This window comes from Mchenga conophoros, linkage group LG11 (genome assembly GCF_057382185.1).
Source record: "Mchenga conophoros isolate Kocher_MC1m ecotype Shallow Benthic linkage group LG11, M_conophoros_male_GT1.1, whole genome shotgun sequence".
In the NCBI taxonomy this organism is placed as follows: domain Eukaryota; kingdom Metazoa; phylum Chordata; class Actinopteri; order Cichliformes; family Cichlidae; genus Mchenga; species Mchenga conophoros.
This window is the reverse complement of record NC_140536.1, coordinates 20,983,602-20,997,291: the sequence shown is the minus strand read 5'-3', so window position 1 is coordinate 20,997,291 and position 13,690 is coordinate 20,983,602. Positions and strand designations below refer to the sequence as shown.

The following is a 13,690-nucleotide window of genomic DNA, read 5'->3' as shown; positions in this document are numbered from 1 at the left end:
ACTTATCATTTTAAATGGAGAAAAATGGTCTCTTTAAAAACTGCATTGCAAAGTCTGCTCTGCTTTCTGTGCCAGTCTGGTTGACAGCAGACATTTCACTGAAATCCCAAAACTGTGCCTGTGTCTGTAACTGTAACCAGACCATCACCTAAGTCAGCACTTAAATTTCAGAGAAATGGTCCAAAACTTTCAGTATTACCCACCTTGAACTGGCGCTCTTTGACAGGTTTGACGTTGACCTCTCTCCATATTTCCATGCCCTTTTCCTTCTGGTCCAGATAGTAGCCACGTACAGGGCTTCCCCCGTCAGAGAACGGAGCCCTCCAGCCCAAAACCATCTCTGACCCAGTGCATAGCAGAAGGACGATGGCAGAGGGAGCAGAAGGAACATCTGGACAAGCAGAAGGAATTGGGGAAAAAAATACATATAGATGAGAAAGTCTCAGCAGGCACTCCTTCTTGCTAAATAGACCAAAAAATGCCAATAACTCTCTGGCCGACAACAGCTTCTGTCCAAATTTTCAATCTCACAACTCTAGGCCTACATTAGACTTTCTCCAATGATAACGAAATAAATATTCACCTCATATTCTATTTGACAAAAATGCATTCCTCACAAAGAATTGGATTCAAGCTATTATCCCACAGGTAATGGTAGAGTAGCAGAATAGATGTGAGATTATTCTGACAGTGAGTGCCAAGCGAAATGAGTCATAACTCTACTATACTGCAGGCTGCAGAAAGCATATTATCTGAGACTGCAAGAAGGGTCAGTGGCTTTTCATGTATAGTCAGTCTCTACCGGATTAGTCATTTGGTAGAGCTTACTTGACAAAACATATAGACTGTTATGTGACAGGATCACAATTTCCGTTAGATATGATAACAAGAGCAGTGAACAGTGATGTGCTATATTAATGCAAGCTTTGATTTCTCTGCCTTCTTTGTTAAATATTTCCTAAAAATGATTTTGCACTACCTAAAATGCTGCAACTATGTGGAGGACACCAAATAACAAATGTAGGGTGAATGTTGGAAGCCTTTCATTGTCCTGCTTTACAGTGCATATGCATTAACGGGGAGGACTCGTGAGGCTGCAAATGAAAACTACCAGTGAAAAACAAAAACCCATTCCACCAAGACTGAGTGAAAGCTGAGAAAAAGCAAAAAAAAAAAAAATTTAACTGTGATGAGAAGTTTACAAACACACATTATGGGCATGAATGTCATGATAATTTGGTGTTTTAATGATTGACCAGGTCAAAGAAATCCAGAGTGGAGTGTTTTCACAGCGTAGAACTTTAATAACTGAGGGCAGAAGTTTGAATTTGTTTTGGATTTTCTATAATCCACACATGGTCAAAATTATACATAGAGGCTGAAAAATACACATACATTCACTTAAATCTTTTAATAAGTGGTGCTGAAGGTTCTACAGTGTCTTTTTAAATGACAATACAAAGGCCGATTAACTTCACGTTATTGATCTTGATTGACTTCAGCTGGCAGTTTCTCTTTTCTAACATTGAAAATGATTTATTAGACGGCACTTATTCAATTGACCGATCAGATCCATGGGGAAATCTGAGGATTTCAGTGAAGATCTAAGCAGAATTGCAGATTTAAACAAGTTGTGAAGGAGCCATTTGTAAACAACTGCAACAGATTCTAAGATTATCAGTAAAAACAACTGTACATAAGTACAACTCATTTGGATGAATCATCACTTTGCTTGGAAGAAGACTCAAACGGTCACCTTCAGGTGACAGGAAACTGATTGGGATGTTCAAGACAACCCAGGAACCACCGAGTCTCAAGCCACAGGAGCTGGCACTGCTGGAGGTCTACATCACCATGGAGAGGATGTTGACTAAGACAGAAAACCCTGCTCTAAAATCAACACCTTGAAGATCAACTGAAATGTGTAGCTGCCCTTAGGCTAACTTTACACTTCACTAACGGCCTTCTCAAAGCCCTGGCCTCAACCCTATTAAAAATTTGTGAACTCCACTTAAAAACCAAGAAGCCAACCAATTTAAACTCCACCAATTCTGCCAAAAAGAGTGGTCAAATATCCAGGTTGAATTATGTCAGATGTTAAAAGAAATCATTAAAATCTCCAAATTATTATGACATTCATGCCTATGATTAGCATATGCATATCACAACTGTATACCAAAGAAACCCCTGAACATACTCAGCACTCACTGCCATTTAAACATTATAATATAGTGTGAGTGCTCTGAGTTAGATGCTCAATAACAGAATTACAAAATATTTACAAAATATTTAGTATTTTATGTTTTTGTCTGGCAGGCATGCTTACGAATGGCTGATTTGACCATGATGGGTTGAGACTCATCTGAATAGCTGCTGTTTCCTGCTCGGCTCACACACTTTACTCTAAACACGTAGTCCTTCCGAGTCTTGAGGCCATGGACTGTAAACCTGAGGAGAGATTATGTTCAAATCACATATATTGCAGTTGTGCATTTTCTATGATATTCATTTCTATTTCTTTTTGACTTTATGTTTTTAATTCAGTTCATTTCCAGAGTTGATTTGCTGATTTCAGTTAGCTTTTGCAGTTTGAACATACTTAGTTGTAGTCTAATTTCAGTGTAGTTTTAGTCTTTTTAAGTATTCATGTGAGGTGGGCCAGAGGCAGGATTTAGAACAATTACTATAGATGTAAAATGAAAAGAAAGAACTTTTTGAAAGCAGTCTCTTAGGTGTCTAAAGCCTCAATAAATATTCCCATCAAAGGCTCACCAGACAAGCTGTCATAACAAATTTGACCAATGCTAAAAGTAAGACTAAAGAAATCTGAAAGTAATATTGATGTTATTTTCAGTGTTTCTGCTAAATTAAAGAAACATCTGTTTACACTTAAAAAGTTTGTGTTTTATTTTAATTTAATTCAATTTCTTTTTATATCCACTGTGAGTTTTAATATTAGTTTTTGTTAACTATAATAACCTTTATTTATCATGCATATCACTTATAATTATCTGGAAATGGCCTATGAAATGAGATCATTTTGACTGTCACTATAACTTAATTTTATTCATACTAACATTTTACCCACATACCTGTTTTTAGCAAAGGGCTTGTTGTTAACTGTCTTCCAGTTGTGTTTGCCAGCTTCACTGTAGTACAGATAATATCCCAGGATGCCGTTTTTGTCTTTGGGCTCTTGCCACTGCACCAGCACAGAGGTGTCCGTGTCTCTAATTGCCATGACAGAGTGAGGTGGAACTGGCACAGCTGGTGGGAATCAGATAATAAACAAAAAAAATATCAACTAAAACCACGAAACTTAAAATGGTAAAAGGAAAACTGACTACAAGATAGAAAACACCTATTTTTCTGTCAATAATCTCCTCAGGAGTTGGCCCACAGTAGAGCTTGAAGTAACTTTGTTGTTTTCTATACTGAAATAATCTAGAGTAGCATTATAATTCAAGGACTCTATCATTGCTTCCCTGTCTTGTTTGTCTTGTGTATACACACATGCACTCACACACACCTACACTTGATCTACAGGTCCTAGAAATGCCTGTGTGGGCTCTCTCTGGGTGATTCTAACACTGGCCAAAGGCGTGATCATGAATGGTTGTCTCTCCTTATCTCTCTGATAACCAACCTGTCGAGAGCGTACCCTGCCTCTTGCCCCACGTCAGCTGGGATAAACTACCACACAACCCTGAACTGGATAAGAGGTAGGAGATGGAAGGACTTATTATAATTTAACTTCTGGTTTCTTAATATAACACTGGCACCCCTGGTGTTTAGACTGGTTCTAAACCTTGCTTTCACCATGCAGCTTTAAGCCACTGGGTATGAAATCTTCTGGGAAAATGAAAAATCACTGTGCAACCAAAAAAGGAAGATGACTTTTGTTTTTCCCAGTAGCTACTGGCCGTTTTCTGCACATAAAACACTGGATTCTATAGGGTGCATAGTAATAACTGTAAAAAAATCTACCCTTAAAAGGAAAGAAAACACACTACTGGTATATAAGGCAGAGAAATATTATTTTACGTGGACTTACAATATCATTACTTTTTACTGCTACAGTTACATATCACATATTCTTGGATTTAACAAGTGATATCTGCCCAGCCAACCCTGGTCGGTGTTTCTGGGGCAGGTCTGCCAAAAAGTAAATGAATAGACTCATCATATATTCATATATAGGTACAATATAAAATTATACCTATTGTTGTGCATCAAGATATTCACATTCTGATTTTCAGACATGTAGAGGACCCCTTTTCTCTTTTTCTCTTTTATTTATGGGTTGTTCCAAAACATCTGCCACTTTGCAATGAAATGTTTTTTTTTATACAATAATCCATTTCATATGTGGGAAACCTTAGAGGTTATCAAAAACACCGCTTTACTTTGTTCCACCTCCACTGGGGGTACCTCCAAATTTTGGGAACATTCCACTGAACTAAATATTTTAAGAGGAAGAAAATGCACTCAACACATTTGTTAGAGCACAAGGGTACATACAAAGTTGTTCAGAACCACTTACTGAAAACTTTACTTTTTTTTTGCAAGAAACTTTCACGAATTCTATGAACCAAGCACTGAAGCAATGAAAATAAAAACCTTAGCACTAATTTCAGTTTTTTTTCTGTTAAAATAAAAAAGTAGTGCATGGCCATGTTTCAGTATTGTTGTTTGGCTTGCTTGTGCTGTGTTGTTGAATTGATACATTCAATCACATTGAGAAAAGTAAAAATAAGGCAGGTAGGTATTGCTTATATGCTAAAAATAGGTCATTTTAGGTCATTGGTAGGCATGTATGCTACCCCCCCCCCCCCCCCCACCCCCACATAGATGTGTTCTAGGCAACTTAATGACGTTATATTATATATAATGCAAAATGTTTTGTAGTTTTGTAGATATAAATTAAATGTTATTCTGGTCAGACAAAAAAGGATCCAATGCTTTTATAATGAGTCTAAGTGCTAGAAACAGAACGCCTCATTTTATCCTGATGCTAAGTGGTTGCTAGGCAACTTGACCATGCAACAACATCAGATACCGATAAGAACCAGCAGGGGCCCGAGAAGTATCTGTGCGCCAACATGCGAAGTCAGTGGCCAAAGACACTAACAACACAGACAAGGATTTGTGTGTTATGGTAATGTTATTAGACCCATAAGATACGTCTCATACTGCCATTTATTTAAAATGATAATTATATGGTTGATAAATTATTCCTATCGAGCCCTCAATATTGTACTGTGATCTGTTCTCAATAAGAAATCCAGATAATCTATTAAACCACTGAAAACCGAGATAAATATAGCCACATCATTTCTCTTGTAAATTACTGTATGAGTGAACATGTAGAGTAGGAGAAATACAGTTCAGTGTGGAAATGCTGAACAATGACGGCACTCTTTAAAATCTAAGTGACCTTTACAAGAGGCAGAGTAATAAATGGCTACCGGTACATAACATATTTAATCTCACCTTGTGCCTTTCCGAGGGAGATCGGTGTGCTCGGCTCAGAGGGATCACTGACACCATACTTGTTGACTGAACGCACTCTGAAGTAGTACTGCTTGCCCTTCACCAGGTCAAATACTGGGAACCTGGGAGAGTTTACCACCATGTCCAGACTCACCATCTCCCAGCTGTTTTTTCCTGTCAGGGACTGAAACAGGTGGGGAATTAGATTAATTTCCAAAGTGCTGTCTATCTCAAGGACATCTTCATAATTCAGGATCCTTAAAATATGCAGGTGGATTCAATCTGCACAGTTTGGAGTGACAGACAGTGATACTTTGATTTAGAAAGGCAGAAATATGAAAAAAGGAACAATATGCCAGGAAAAAGTTAAAAAGAAGACAGATGGGTAGGTATGCAAATTGTAGACCGCCAGTTTGTCATCTTGAATTTTTTTCCTTTTCATCTTTGTCAATTAGCCATCATCATGCAGTGTCTACATTATAGGCTACATTAACGTAGCTGTTGTCCTGCTCTGTATTGCCATCATTTCTTTCCCCAAGTCTCCGGTGAGAAACGGGTATGTTCCCAGAGATCAGTGATTATAAAGTGCTTGCTCAAGGGCGAATATGATATTTGAATGTTCTCTTCATTATATAAGAGGAAGTGAAGCTGTAGACTTTTAGTAATTTCAGATGCCTGTGACAGATTTGACAGTTTTATTACCTCAGTAACTTATAAAGCTTCAATAAAGATCTATTTCCTGTAGCAGTTTTTTTGATTATTGGAGCTAGAAGCTGTTCAGTGCCTGGGCTGATATTAGAGAGCCTTTAGGCCTCCTACTATTGTAAAGGCCAGGGGCTGTCCACACACTCCAATATGTTGGAGAAAACTTTTTTGACATCCCCGATAATGCCTCTGAAAAATTTTTTTTAAAAAAAGGTTGCTGGATTAGATGCATGACTAATTTTAAACCAAACAAAGCCTTTTAGATAACACATCCAGCCAACAACCAATCACTAGAAAAAATCTCTGCATGCAAGCAAAAAAAAAAAAACACAACTCCTGATGCCAGAATATGTGGCATGTAAGAGCAACATCAAGGTCTGCTTGTTTTTAATAAGATGGTAAAGTTTCAGTTAAACTGACAACACCGCAGTATATGTGGGTGTGTATTTCTTCTCCTTCTGTCTGTTTAATTAGTGCTGTTGTCAGCAGCCTGCTGTTAATTTGACTCACGTTCCAGCTCCGGACTTCCCAAACAAAACAAGGGGGAAGTACTGATGCAAGAACACTGATTCTTGTGTTCACTGGATGTGAAGGTATTACTAATTGCAACTGTGGTTAGCTGGATACGTGTAAATATTCATATATGAGAGAGCATTATATACATAAGAAACTTGGATTGGAGCCCATTCGCCTTCAGAAGTGTCTCAGGTCTTTGTGACTCGAATTCAACAAGGTACTGGAAAGATTCCTCAGAGATTTTGTCACGTTCCTGGGTCTACTGAACTAGCGTTTTAAGTTTTAGTTTATTTTGATGTTTATGTTTAAGTTCTTTAGGTTAACTAAGTACACTTGTTTATTAGATTCTCTTTGTGTTTTTCTACCCCTGTATTTAAGTTTCTCTCACCCTTTATGTGTTTCATGCTGTGTGTCTTATGTGTCAAGTTTGCATTGCTATGTCTGCGTCTCATGTTTCCTGTTTTATTTTGAAGGTCCGTGTCCTATGTCAGTGTGCTTCCTTTGTCTCGTTATGTCAGATTAGTGTCAGCTGTTTCCCCGTGTGTTTCCACATCCCCTAATCGCCCTTGTGTGTATTTAGTCTGTGTGTTTCTGTTCATTCATTGTCAGGTCATGTGTTGTCTTTTGTGCCATGTTTCCATATTCCTGGGGCCCATTCTTCGTACCTCGCTAAGTAAGTTAGCTGGATTAGATTGTTGACGATTTCGCGTGATCTTGGATCGTTCGGTTCCCCGAAGCTCATCCGGGACTTGCTGTCATAGCAACAGAGCCGTAAGCGTAAACCTGCTCGGGAGCAGGTTTACTTTATGTAAACAGGATTAGATCGCGGCCACGCAGGTATGTCCGCTTCATTTATACAAAAGCAACAGTGATATTCCACCACTGTTTCACCATAAATAAATAACATCAATGTAACTAAAGATAATGCAGCACTTGATCCTTTTATTGATGTCACACAGATACATACAGGTCATTCCCTAAAAAAGGGAAATGTACTATTAACATTCTATTACATGTATGTGATTATTACAGATGTAATTCATATTTCAGAGTAGTAATTGTAAATTACTTCGTGTAATCAAGATGAGAGACCACGGCTATAAAAGCGAAGGTGGATTTGGGAAGTCTGTCGCAGCCATGTCCTGTCCGTTTACGCGAGCAGCCCATTGCGGAAGGTGCAAGATTGATGAGGAGAGTCCCCAGAATTCAGCGTATATTACGGGATAGACAGGATCCTTTAGCTCAGCGCGACAGTGTGCTCATTGAGAGATATCGATATTCCCGTGAGGGTATTATTTACTTAACCAACTTGTTGACAAGGGGATGCAGGACCACCACCTGTCTTTTTGTGCTCTGCCCTTTTCTTGGTTGCTGTTATGAACAAACAAACAGAGTATTCCAGGGTCTCTTTCCAAGAGACGACAAGCAATATAAGTGATAAATATTACCATTCTGTAGAATATTCTTATATTTCACTTTTACTTGTTCCCATGTTCTAGTGGGTCCTGTTGTGGCTCTAATGTGAAAGGGGATATAATATAACATATTATAATATAATATAATGTAATATAATATTGGGTAATATAGTGTGATATGATAAATCTACCCTACCGCCTACTGGTGTTGGCCAGAGGGGCCGATGGCGCGATATGGCAGCCTGGCTTCTGTCAGTCTGCCCCAGGGCAGCTGTGGCTACAACCGTAGCTGCCTCCACCAGTGTGTGAATGTGAGAGTGACTGAATAGTGGCATTGTCATGCGCTTTGGGTGCCTTGAAAAGCGCTATATCAATCCACTCCATTATTATTGTTATTATTAAATTACTTACGAGTTTAATTTGTCAGCAACTTCCTGCCAGCCCTCTCTCCTTGCTTTTGCAGCCTTTGCAGTGTTCCCTTGCGTTTTAATTAAACTCTGAAACTCCTGAAATCCCTCAATCAAGAGTTCTTGCTCTGCTGCCGAAAAATACCGAGCTGAGCGCGCTCCTTCGACATTTTCGCCGACCAATCAGAGGGTTGCCGATCAATGTTTCTACTATCGATGCGTAGACCCTTTTACGACACCCAGTGATCTCACATTACTTCATCCAGCTGTACTAATCGTCAACAGCAGGTGTGTTCGGCGAACCGGATTAGCGAACTCACGGTTAGCGCGATGATTTGATCTTGGATGTAGTAAGCGACGTACGAAGAACGGGCCCCTGGTATCTTTGTATCCAAGTCAGGTTTCATGTTTTGGTTGTTTTATGTTTATCTTTAGTTTCCCCAGTTTAGTTTCACGTCTGCCTTTTGTTTTGTAATGTTTTACCAACTTGAATAAACGGCTCGCTTTCTGTCAACATTAAAGGTTTGTTCCACGTTCCCTGGTGTCTGCATTTTGGGTCCTCTTTGTGAATTCATACAGTGTGTTGCTGCATACTGTAACAGAGTTTGATCCATATTGACGTGATAGCATCACACAGATGCTGCAGTTTATCAGCAACACATCCATGATTCAAAGCACAGCCATTTAACTCACTGTAGTATTAAAGAACCCAGTTTAGATGGCATGAGCATTGTGAAAATGTGTACACTGTGGTCATAGAGTGATAGACATGTGCTGTTAAGAAGCACCACACCATGTGGTCTTCTGCTGATGTAGCCAATGTGCTTCAAGGTCTGACATATTGATTGTTCAGAGAAGCTCTTCTGCATAACTTGGTTATAGGGAATGGTTATTTGAATTTCTGTTGCCTTGCTGTGAGTTTCAGCCAATGTCTTCTGGCCTCTGGCATCAACAGGATATTTCCACACAGAGAATTGACACTTACTAGACATTTTCTTTTTTTTCTTCAGACCATTCTCTTTAAACAACTGGGCTGGTTTTGTGTGAAAATCCAAGTAGATTTGCACTTTCTATAATACTTACACCAGCCCATCTTGTGACAACAACTATTCCATGTTTAAAGTCACTTAAATTCCCTTTCTTCCCAATTCTGTGATTGCGAGCATCTAAATGCATTTAGATGCTGCAATGTGATAAACGTAGATATATGAACTTGAAAAGATTTACTTAGAGTAGCCAGGTGAGTTTATATCTAATTGTAATTTAAATGTAGATATTTTTTAATGTCTTTTACCATAGTAGGTGCGTGTTTGTTCAGAAATCTTAAAGGTGTAGATGTTTTCTGGATCATCGCTTCCTTAAGATGGAACTATTAATCCAGCATCTACAGAGCAACATGAAACTTTTGTTGGAAACCTGAAGGTATAAAAATCACTGCTCTATCAGGTCTGGATTGCTCTCTGTCGTCTGCTGAGGTTTTAAGTTGCTGAATACTGTGGTTGCCAGCTAGATGCAATCATTGTATTCTGTTTGGTACAGAGTAGGTAAAGTACATCAAGTCTATTGTTGCTAAAAACAGCTGTATGCATGCTGCAGGCAACAATGATGTGTGATGCTATGTGACTCGAGACTGAACCAAAACACTAAAGCTGCAGTAAAATGGAAGCAATTAGCTGAAACATGATATACTGCTTCGTAAAGTGCAGAAGCTGCAGACTCTGGTGAAAATTCCGCTGGGTTTTCAACTTACACAGGCCCATTACATTTTCTTAATCTATAATTATGGAGTTAAGGAGCTTCGGCTCAAATGAATGTTTAACATTTTACTGCTGTCCATTTCCCACATATGCATATATTTTTAATTCAGAGGCAGGTCTTTTTAAAATGAAATAAAAGCCAATTTGTAAAACTTCACAGAAGGTAATCAGTCTCATTTCTCAGATTTGTAAATTAAACTGTATAAGTTTATCTCAATTATCCAGCCATCTTAGAAATCTAAAATCTAATCATGATATCCTCATCTTTCAGTTTTTCTCCTCTTCTGGCATGAACAGTTATCATTGCGATTTTAGTTTGCAGTTCTTCAGACAACATATCACATGACTTCAGATTAACCCTGACTCCCAGAGCAGGCCACTTTTTCAAATAGCGGATCAAAACAAATCAGCTTGATAATAAACCTCTGATATGTTATAGTGACCAGTTTCAAGTCGCTGTGAGGAGATTTTCTACTGGCTGCTACAAAGATTGGAGATGTTTCTCCAAGTTTAAATTATGTTCAGATGTGATTGATCTAAAAATGATTTTTAGTAGATGCACTAAAACTTCACTTATGAGCTCATAAGATGAAAGAAGTTTAACCAAGACCCTCGGGGAGGCCTGCAGCCAATCAGAGTCTTCTAAGTTGTTGTAATATGAATATTTATGTGCCGTGACTGACCCGCTCCACGTAGAAGGTGAGCGGCTCCCTGCCTCTGGGTTCAGGCTCGGTCCAGCTCAGCACCACGTAGGTGTCGCTCACCTCGCAGGCGTGGACATTTGTGGGAGGAAAAGGAGCTTTGATTCGACCTAGAGAGCAAAGACAGGAGTAGGAGGCGGAGGATGACAAATGCAAAAGTTAGAACAAGGTCAATGAGAATGAAAATCCAAAAAAGTGTTGGCTGAGAAGCTGCGTTTGATTCTCTTTCTCTTAAAATGCTTTGCTGCTGAATGTGTGCACAGCACCTGGCTACCCCAGTCTCACCTCCTTTTCTAATACCTAAGTATAGCAGATAACATGTAGTCAAATACTTTCAGTGACACTCCAAATGATTCAAGGACAATAGAAGTGTTCAGGTTTAGCCAGAAGTGTCCCATCTGTCTCTGCACGTTTGTATTTTTAATGAATGCTGTGAAACTGTGAAGACATACACATATTTGTGTGGTATATGTGAAGAGAAATGAAAGTTTACTGAGAACACAGATATTATTAAGCAGGCTCATCGGTGGTTGTACGGGTTTTCTCAGCGGGGTAGATGAGAGAGTAATTATAACATATTTCACCTCCTCTATTTAATGCATGCTTGCATTTCTTTCATTTGTTGCTCCAGAAAGACAAGAACAGGCTAAAAGAACAACTAACACCAGTTTTACATTTATTATAAGAACCCAAAGATCCCTGATAGAGCTCTATAAACAAACAAACAAACAAACAAACAAACAAGTACACAGTAAAAGCCAAGCCATCACTAATAACCCCACACATGTGCTTCATAATGAGCATAACAATGCCTCCAGGACTGAGTTTTAAAGCACAGGCTTGCACAACAAGCCAACAATACTTGGTAATCAAATGATCAAATATTGTCCATAAGAGGGATGTTAATCACAGTGAATATTTTTTGGTCTCTAAATGGTTTATGTACTTTGCAGCTTTACTGTTTTTGCATTTACATTTCTTTTGAACATTTATCTGTTTATTCAATGCTGTATTGTTTGACTGTTGAATATGCTAATTTAAGGGAAATGATTTGATTTTTGTGGCTCTTAAAGTGCTTAATCAAACTCTGTTTGAAGCCAAACAATATAGTCATTTTAATGCACTCTTTTTTTTTTTTAAACAACCAAGCAGTAGGAAAATTATGTTTAATGTGCAGCTAAAATGAGCATTTAGGGACAGTAAGTGGAATGCACCTGATTGGTGAAGTCAGTCACCTGACCTCAGTTCAAAAGAAGATGACTGCAGCACATCTTTAAATGTCAAACATAAAAGTGTTTAGCATTTTATTATTTACACGTAATGATTCAACATGGCAGACTGAAGTTTTCTCCCATACGGTGTGTATACTGTACACAAAAGGAAATGAACAACAATACATGTCTGGGAACTGTGGCGAAGATTTCTTCCTGTTAAAATGGAGTTTTTTCTTCCCACTGTCACCAAGTGCATGCTCATTTTGGGGGGGTTCTCTGTAATATAGAGTTCTCTGAGGTAACCATTGTGACTTTGCGCTATTTAAATAAAACTGAAATGAATTTCATAAAACTTACAACCTGACATCTTTGTCTGCTAAGTGAAACCAATGCCAACTTTAACCTTAATTCTTTTTTCAGTGATCATATGAGGTCATTAAAACCCTGGGCTCCTATAGTCTTTGCACAGTGCTGATGAATATATGGCCTCAAACATAATGAATACAACATCAAGATTCAATTCAATTTCAATTCAATTTTATTTATATAGCGCCAAATCACAACAAAAGTCACCTCAAGGCGCTTCATAGATACAGAGAAAAACCCAACAATCATATGACCCCCTATGAGCAAGCACTTTGGCGAAAAACTCCCTTTTAACAGGAAGAAACCTCCAGCAGAACCAGCAGAACCAGGCTCAGGGAAGCGTGGGGCCCTCTGCTGCGACCGGTTGGGGTGAGAGAAGGAAGACAGGATAAAAGACATGCTGTGGAAGAGAGACAGAGGTTAATAACAGATATGATTCAATGCAGAGAGGTCTGTTAATACATAGTGAGTGAGAAAGGTGACTGGAAAGGAAAAACTCAATGCATCATGGGAATCCCACGGCAGCCTACGTCTATTGCAGCATAACTAAGGGAGGATTCAGGGTCACCTGGTCCAGCCCTAACTATATGCTTTAGCAAAAAGGAAAGTTTTAAGCCTAATCTTAAAAGTAGAGATAGTGTCTGTCTCCCGAATCCAAACTGGAAGCTGGTTCCACAGAAGAGGGGCCTGAAAACTGAAGGCTCTCCCTCCCATTCTACTTTTAAATACTCTAGGAACAACAAGTAGGCCTGCAGAGCGAGAGCGAAGTGCTCTAATAGGGTGATATGGTATGATTTTGTAAATCAGGGTCCCCAAGATGAAGATCAAGCCAAGATTAGCTTGGCAGTTCAACGGGATCGATTCAAAGTACTTATGAAGCCACTTATAAAAGTACACTGTCATTTTTATATTTTGCTTTTGTTGAAATTAATAAAAACTAGCTAGCTGTTTCTCTCAGTTTACAGTTTTCCAATACCCTATTTTATCTACAACATATTTAACTTTAAATGCAACTCTAAATGTAAACTTACATAATACAGAAGACTTTGAAACTAGAGCTTGAGACCATAAACTCAGTAATAAGGAAGAGTTAGATGCCTTTTTTATTAACTACAA

At 38.6% G+C, this 13,690-nt stretch overlaps 1 protein-coding gene across 1 annotated transcript in view; it reads right to left on the bottom strand.

Moving 5' to 3' along the window:
- The window catches only part of myom3 (myomesin 3), a 74,721-nt gene that overhangs the window by 19,864 nt on the left and 41,167 nt on the right, over window positions 1-13,690 (bottom strand). The window contains exons 14-18 of the mRNA XM_085291420.1: window positions 10,977-11,104; window positions 5,494-5,677; window positions 3,093-3,267; window positions 2,327-2,448; window positions 204-391 (exon numbers count right to left, since the gene is read on the bottom strand). Coding sequence (XP_085147546.1) covers window positions 204-391; window positions 2,327-2,448; window positions 3,093-3,267; window positions 5,494-5,677; window positions 10,977-11,104 — 797 coding nt within the window. The remainder of the gene's footprint in view (window positions 1-203; window positions 392-2,326; window positions 2,449-3,092; window positions 3,268-5,493; window positions 5,678-10,976; window positions 11,105-13,690) is intronic.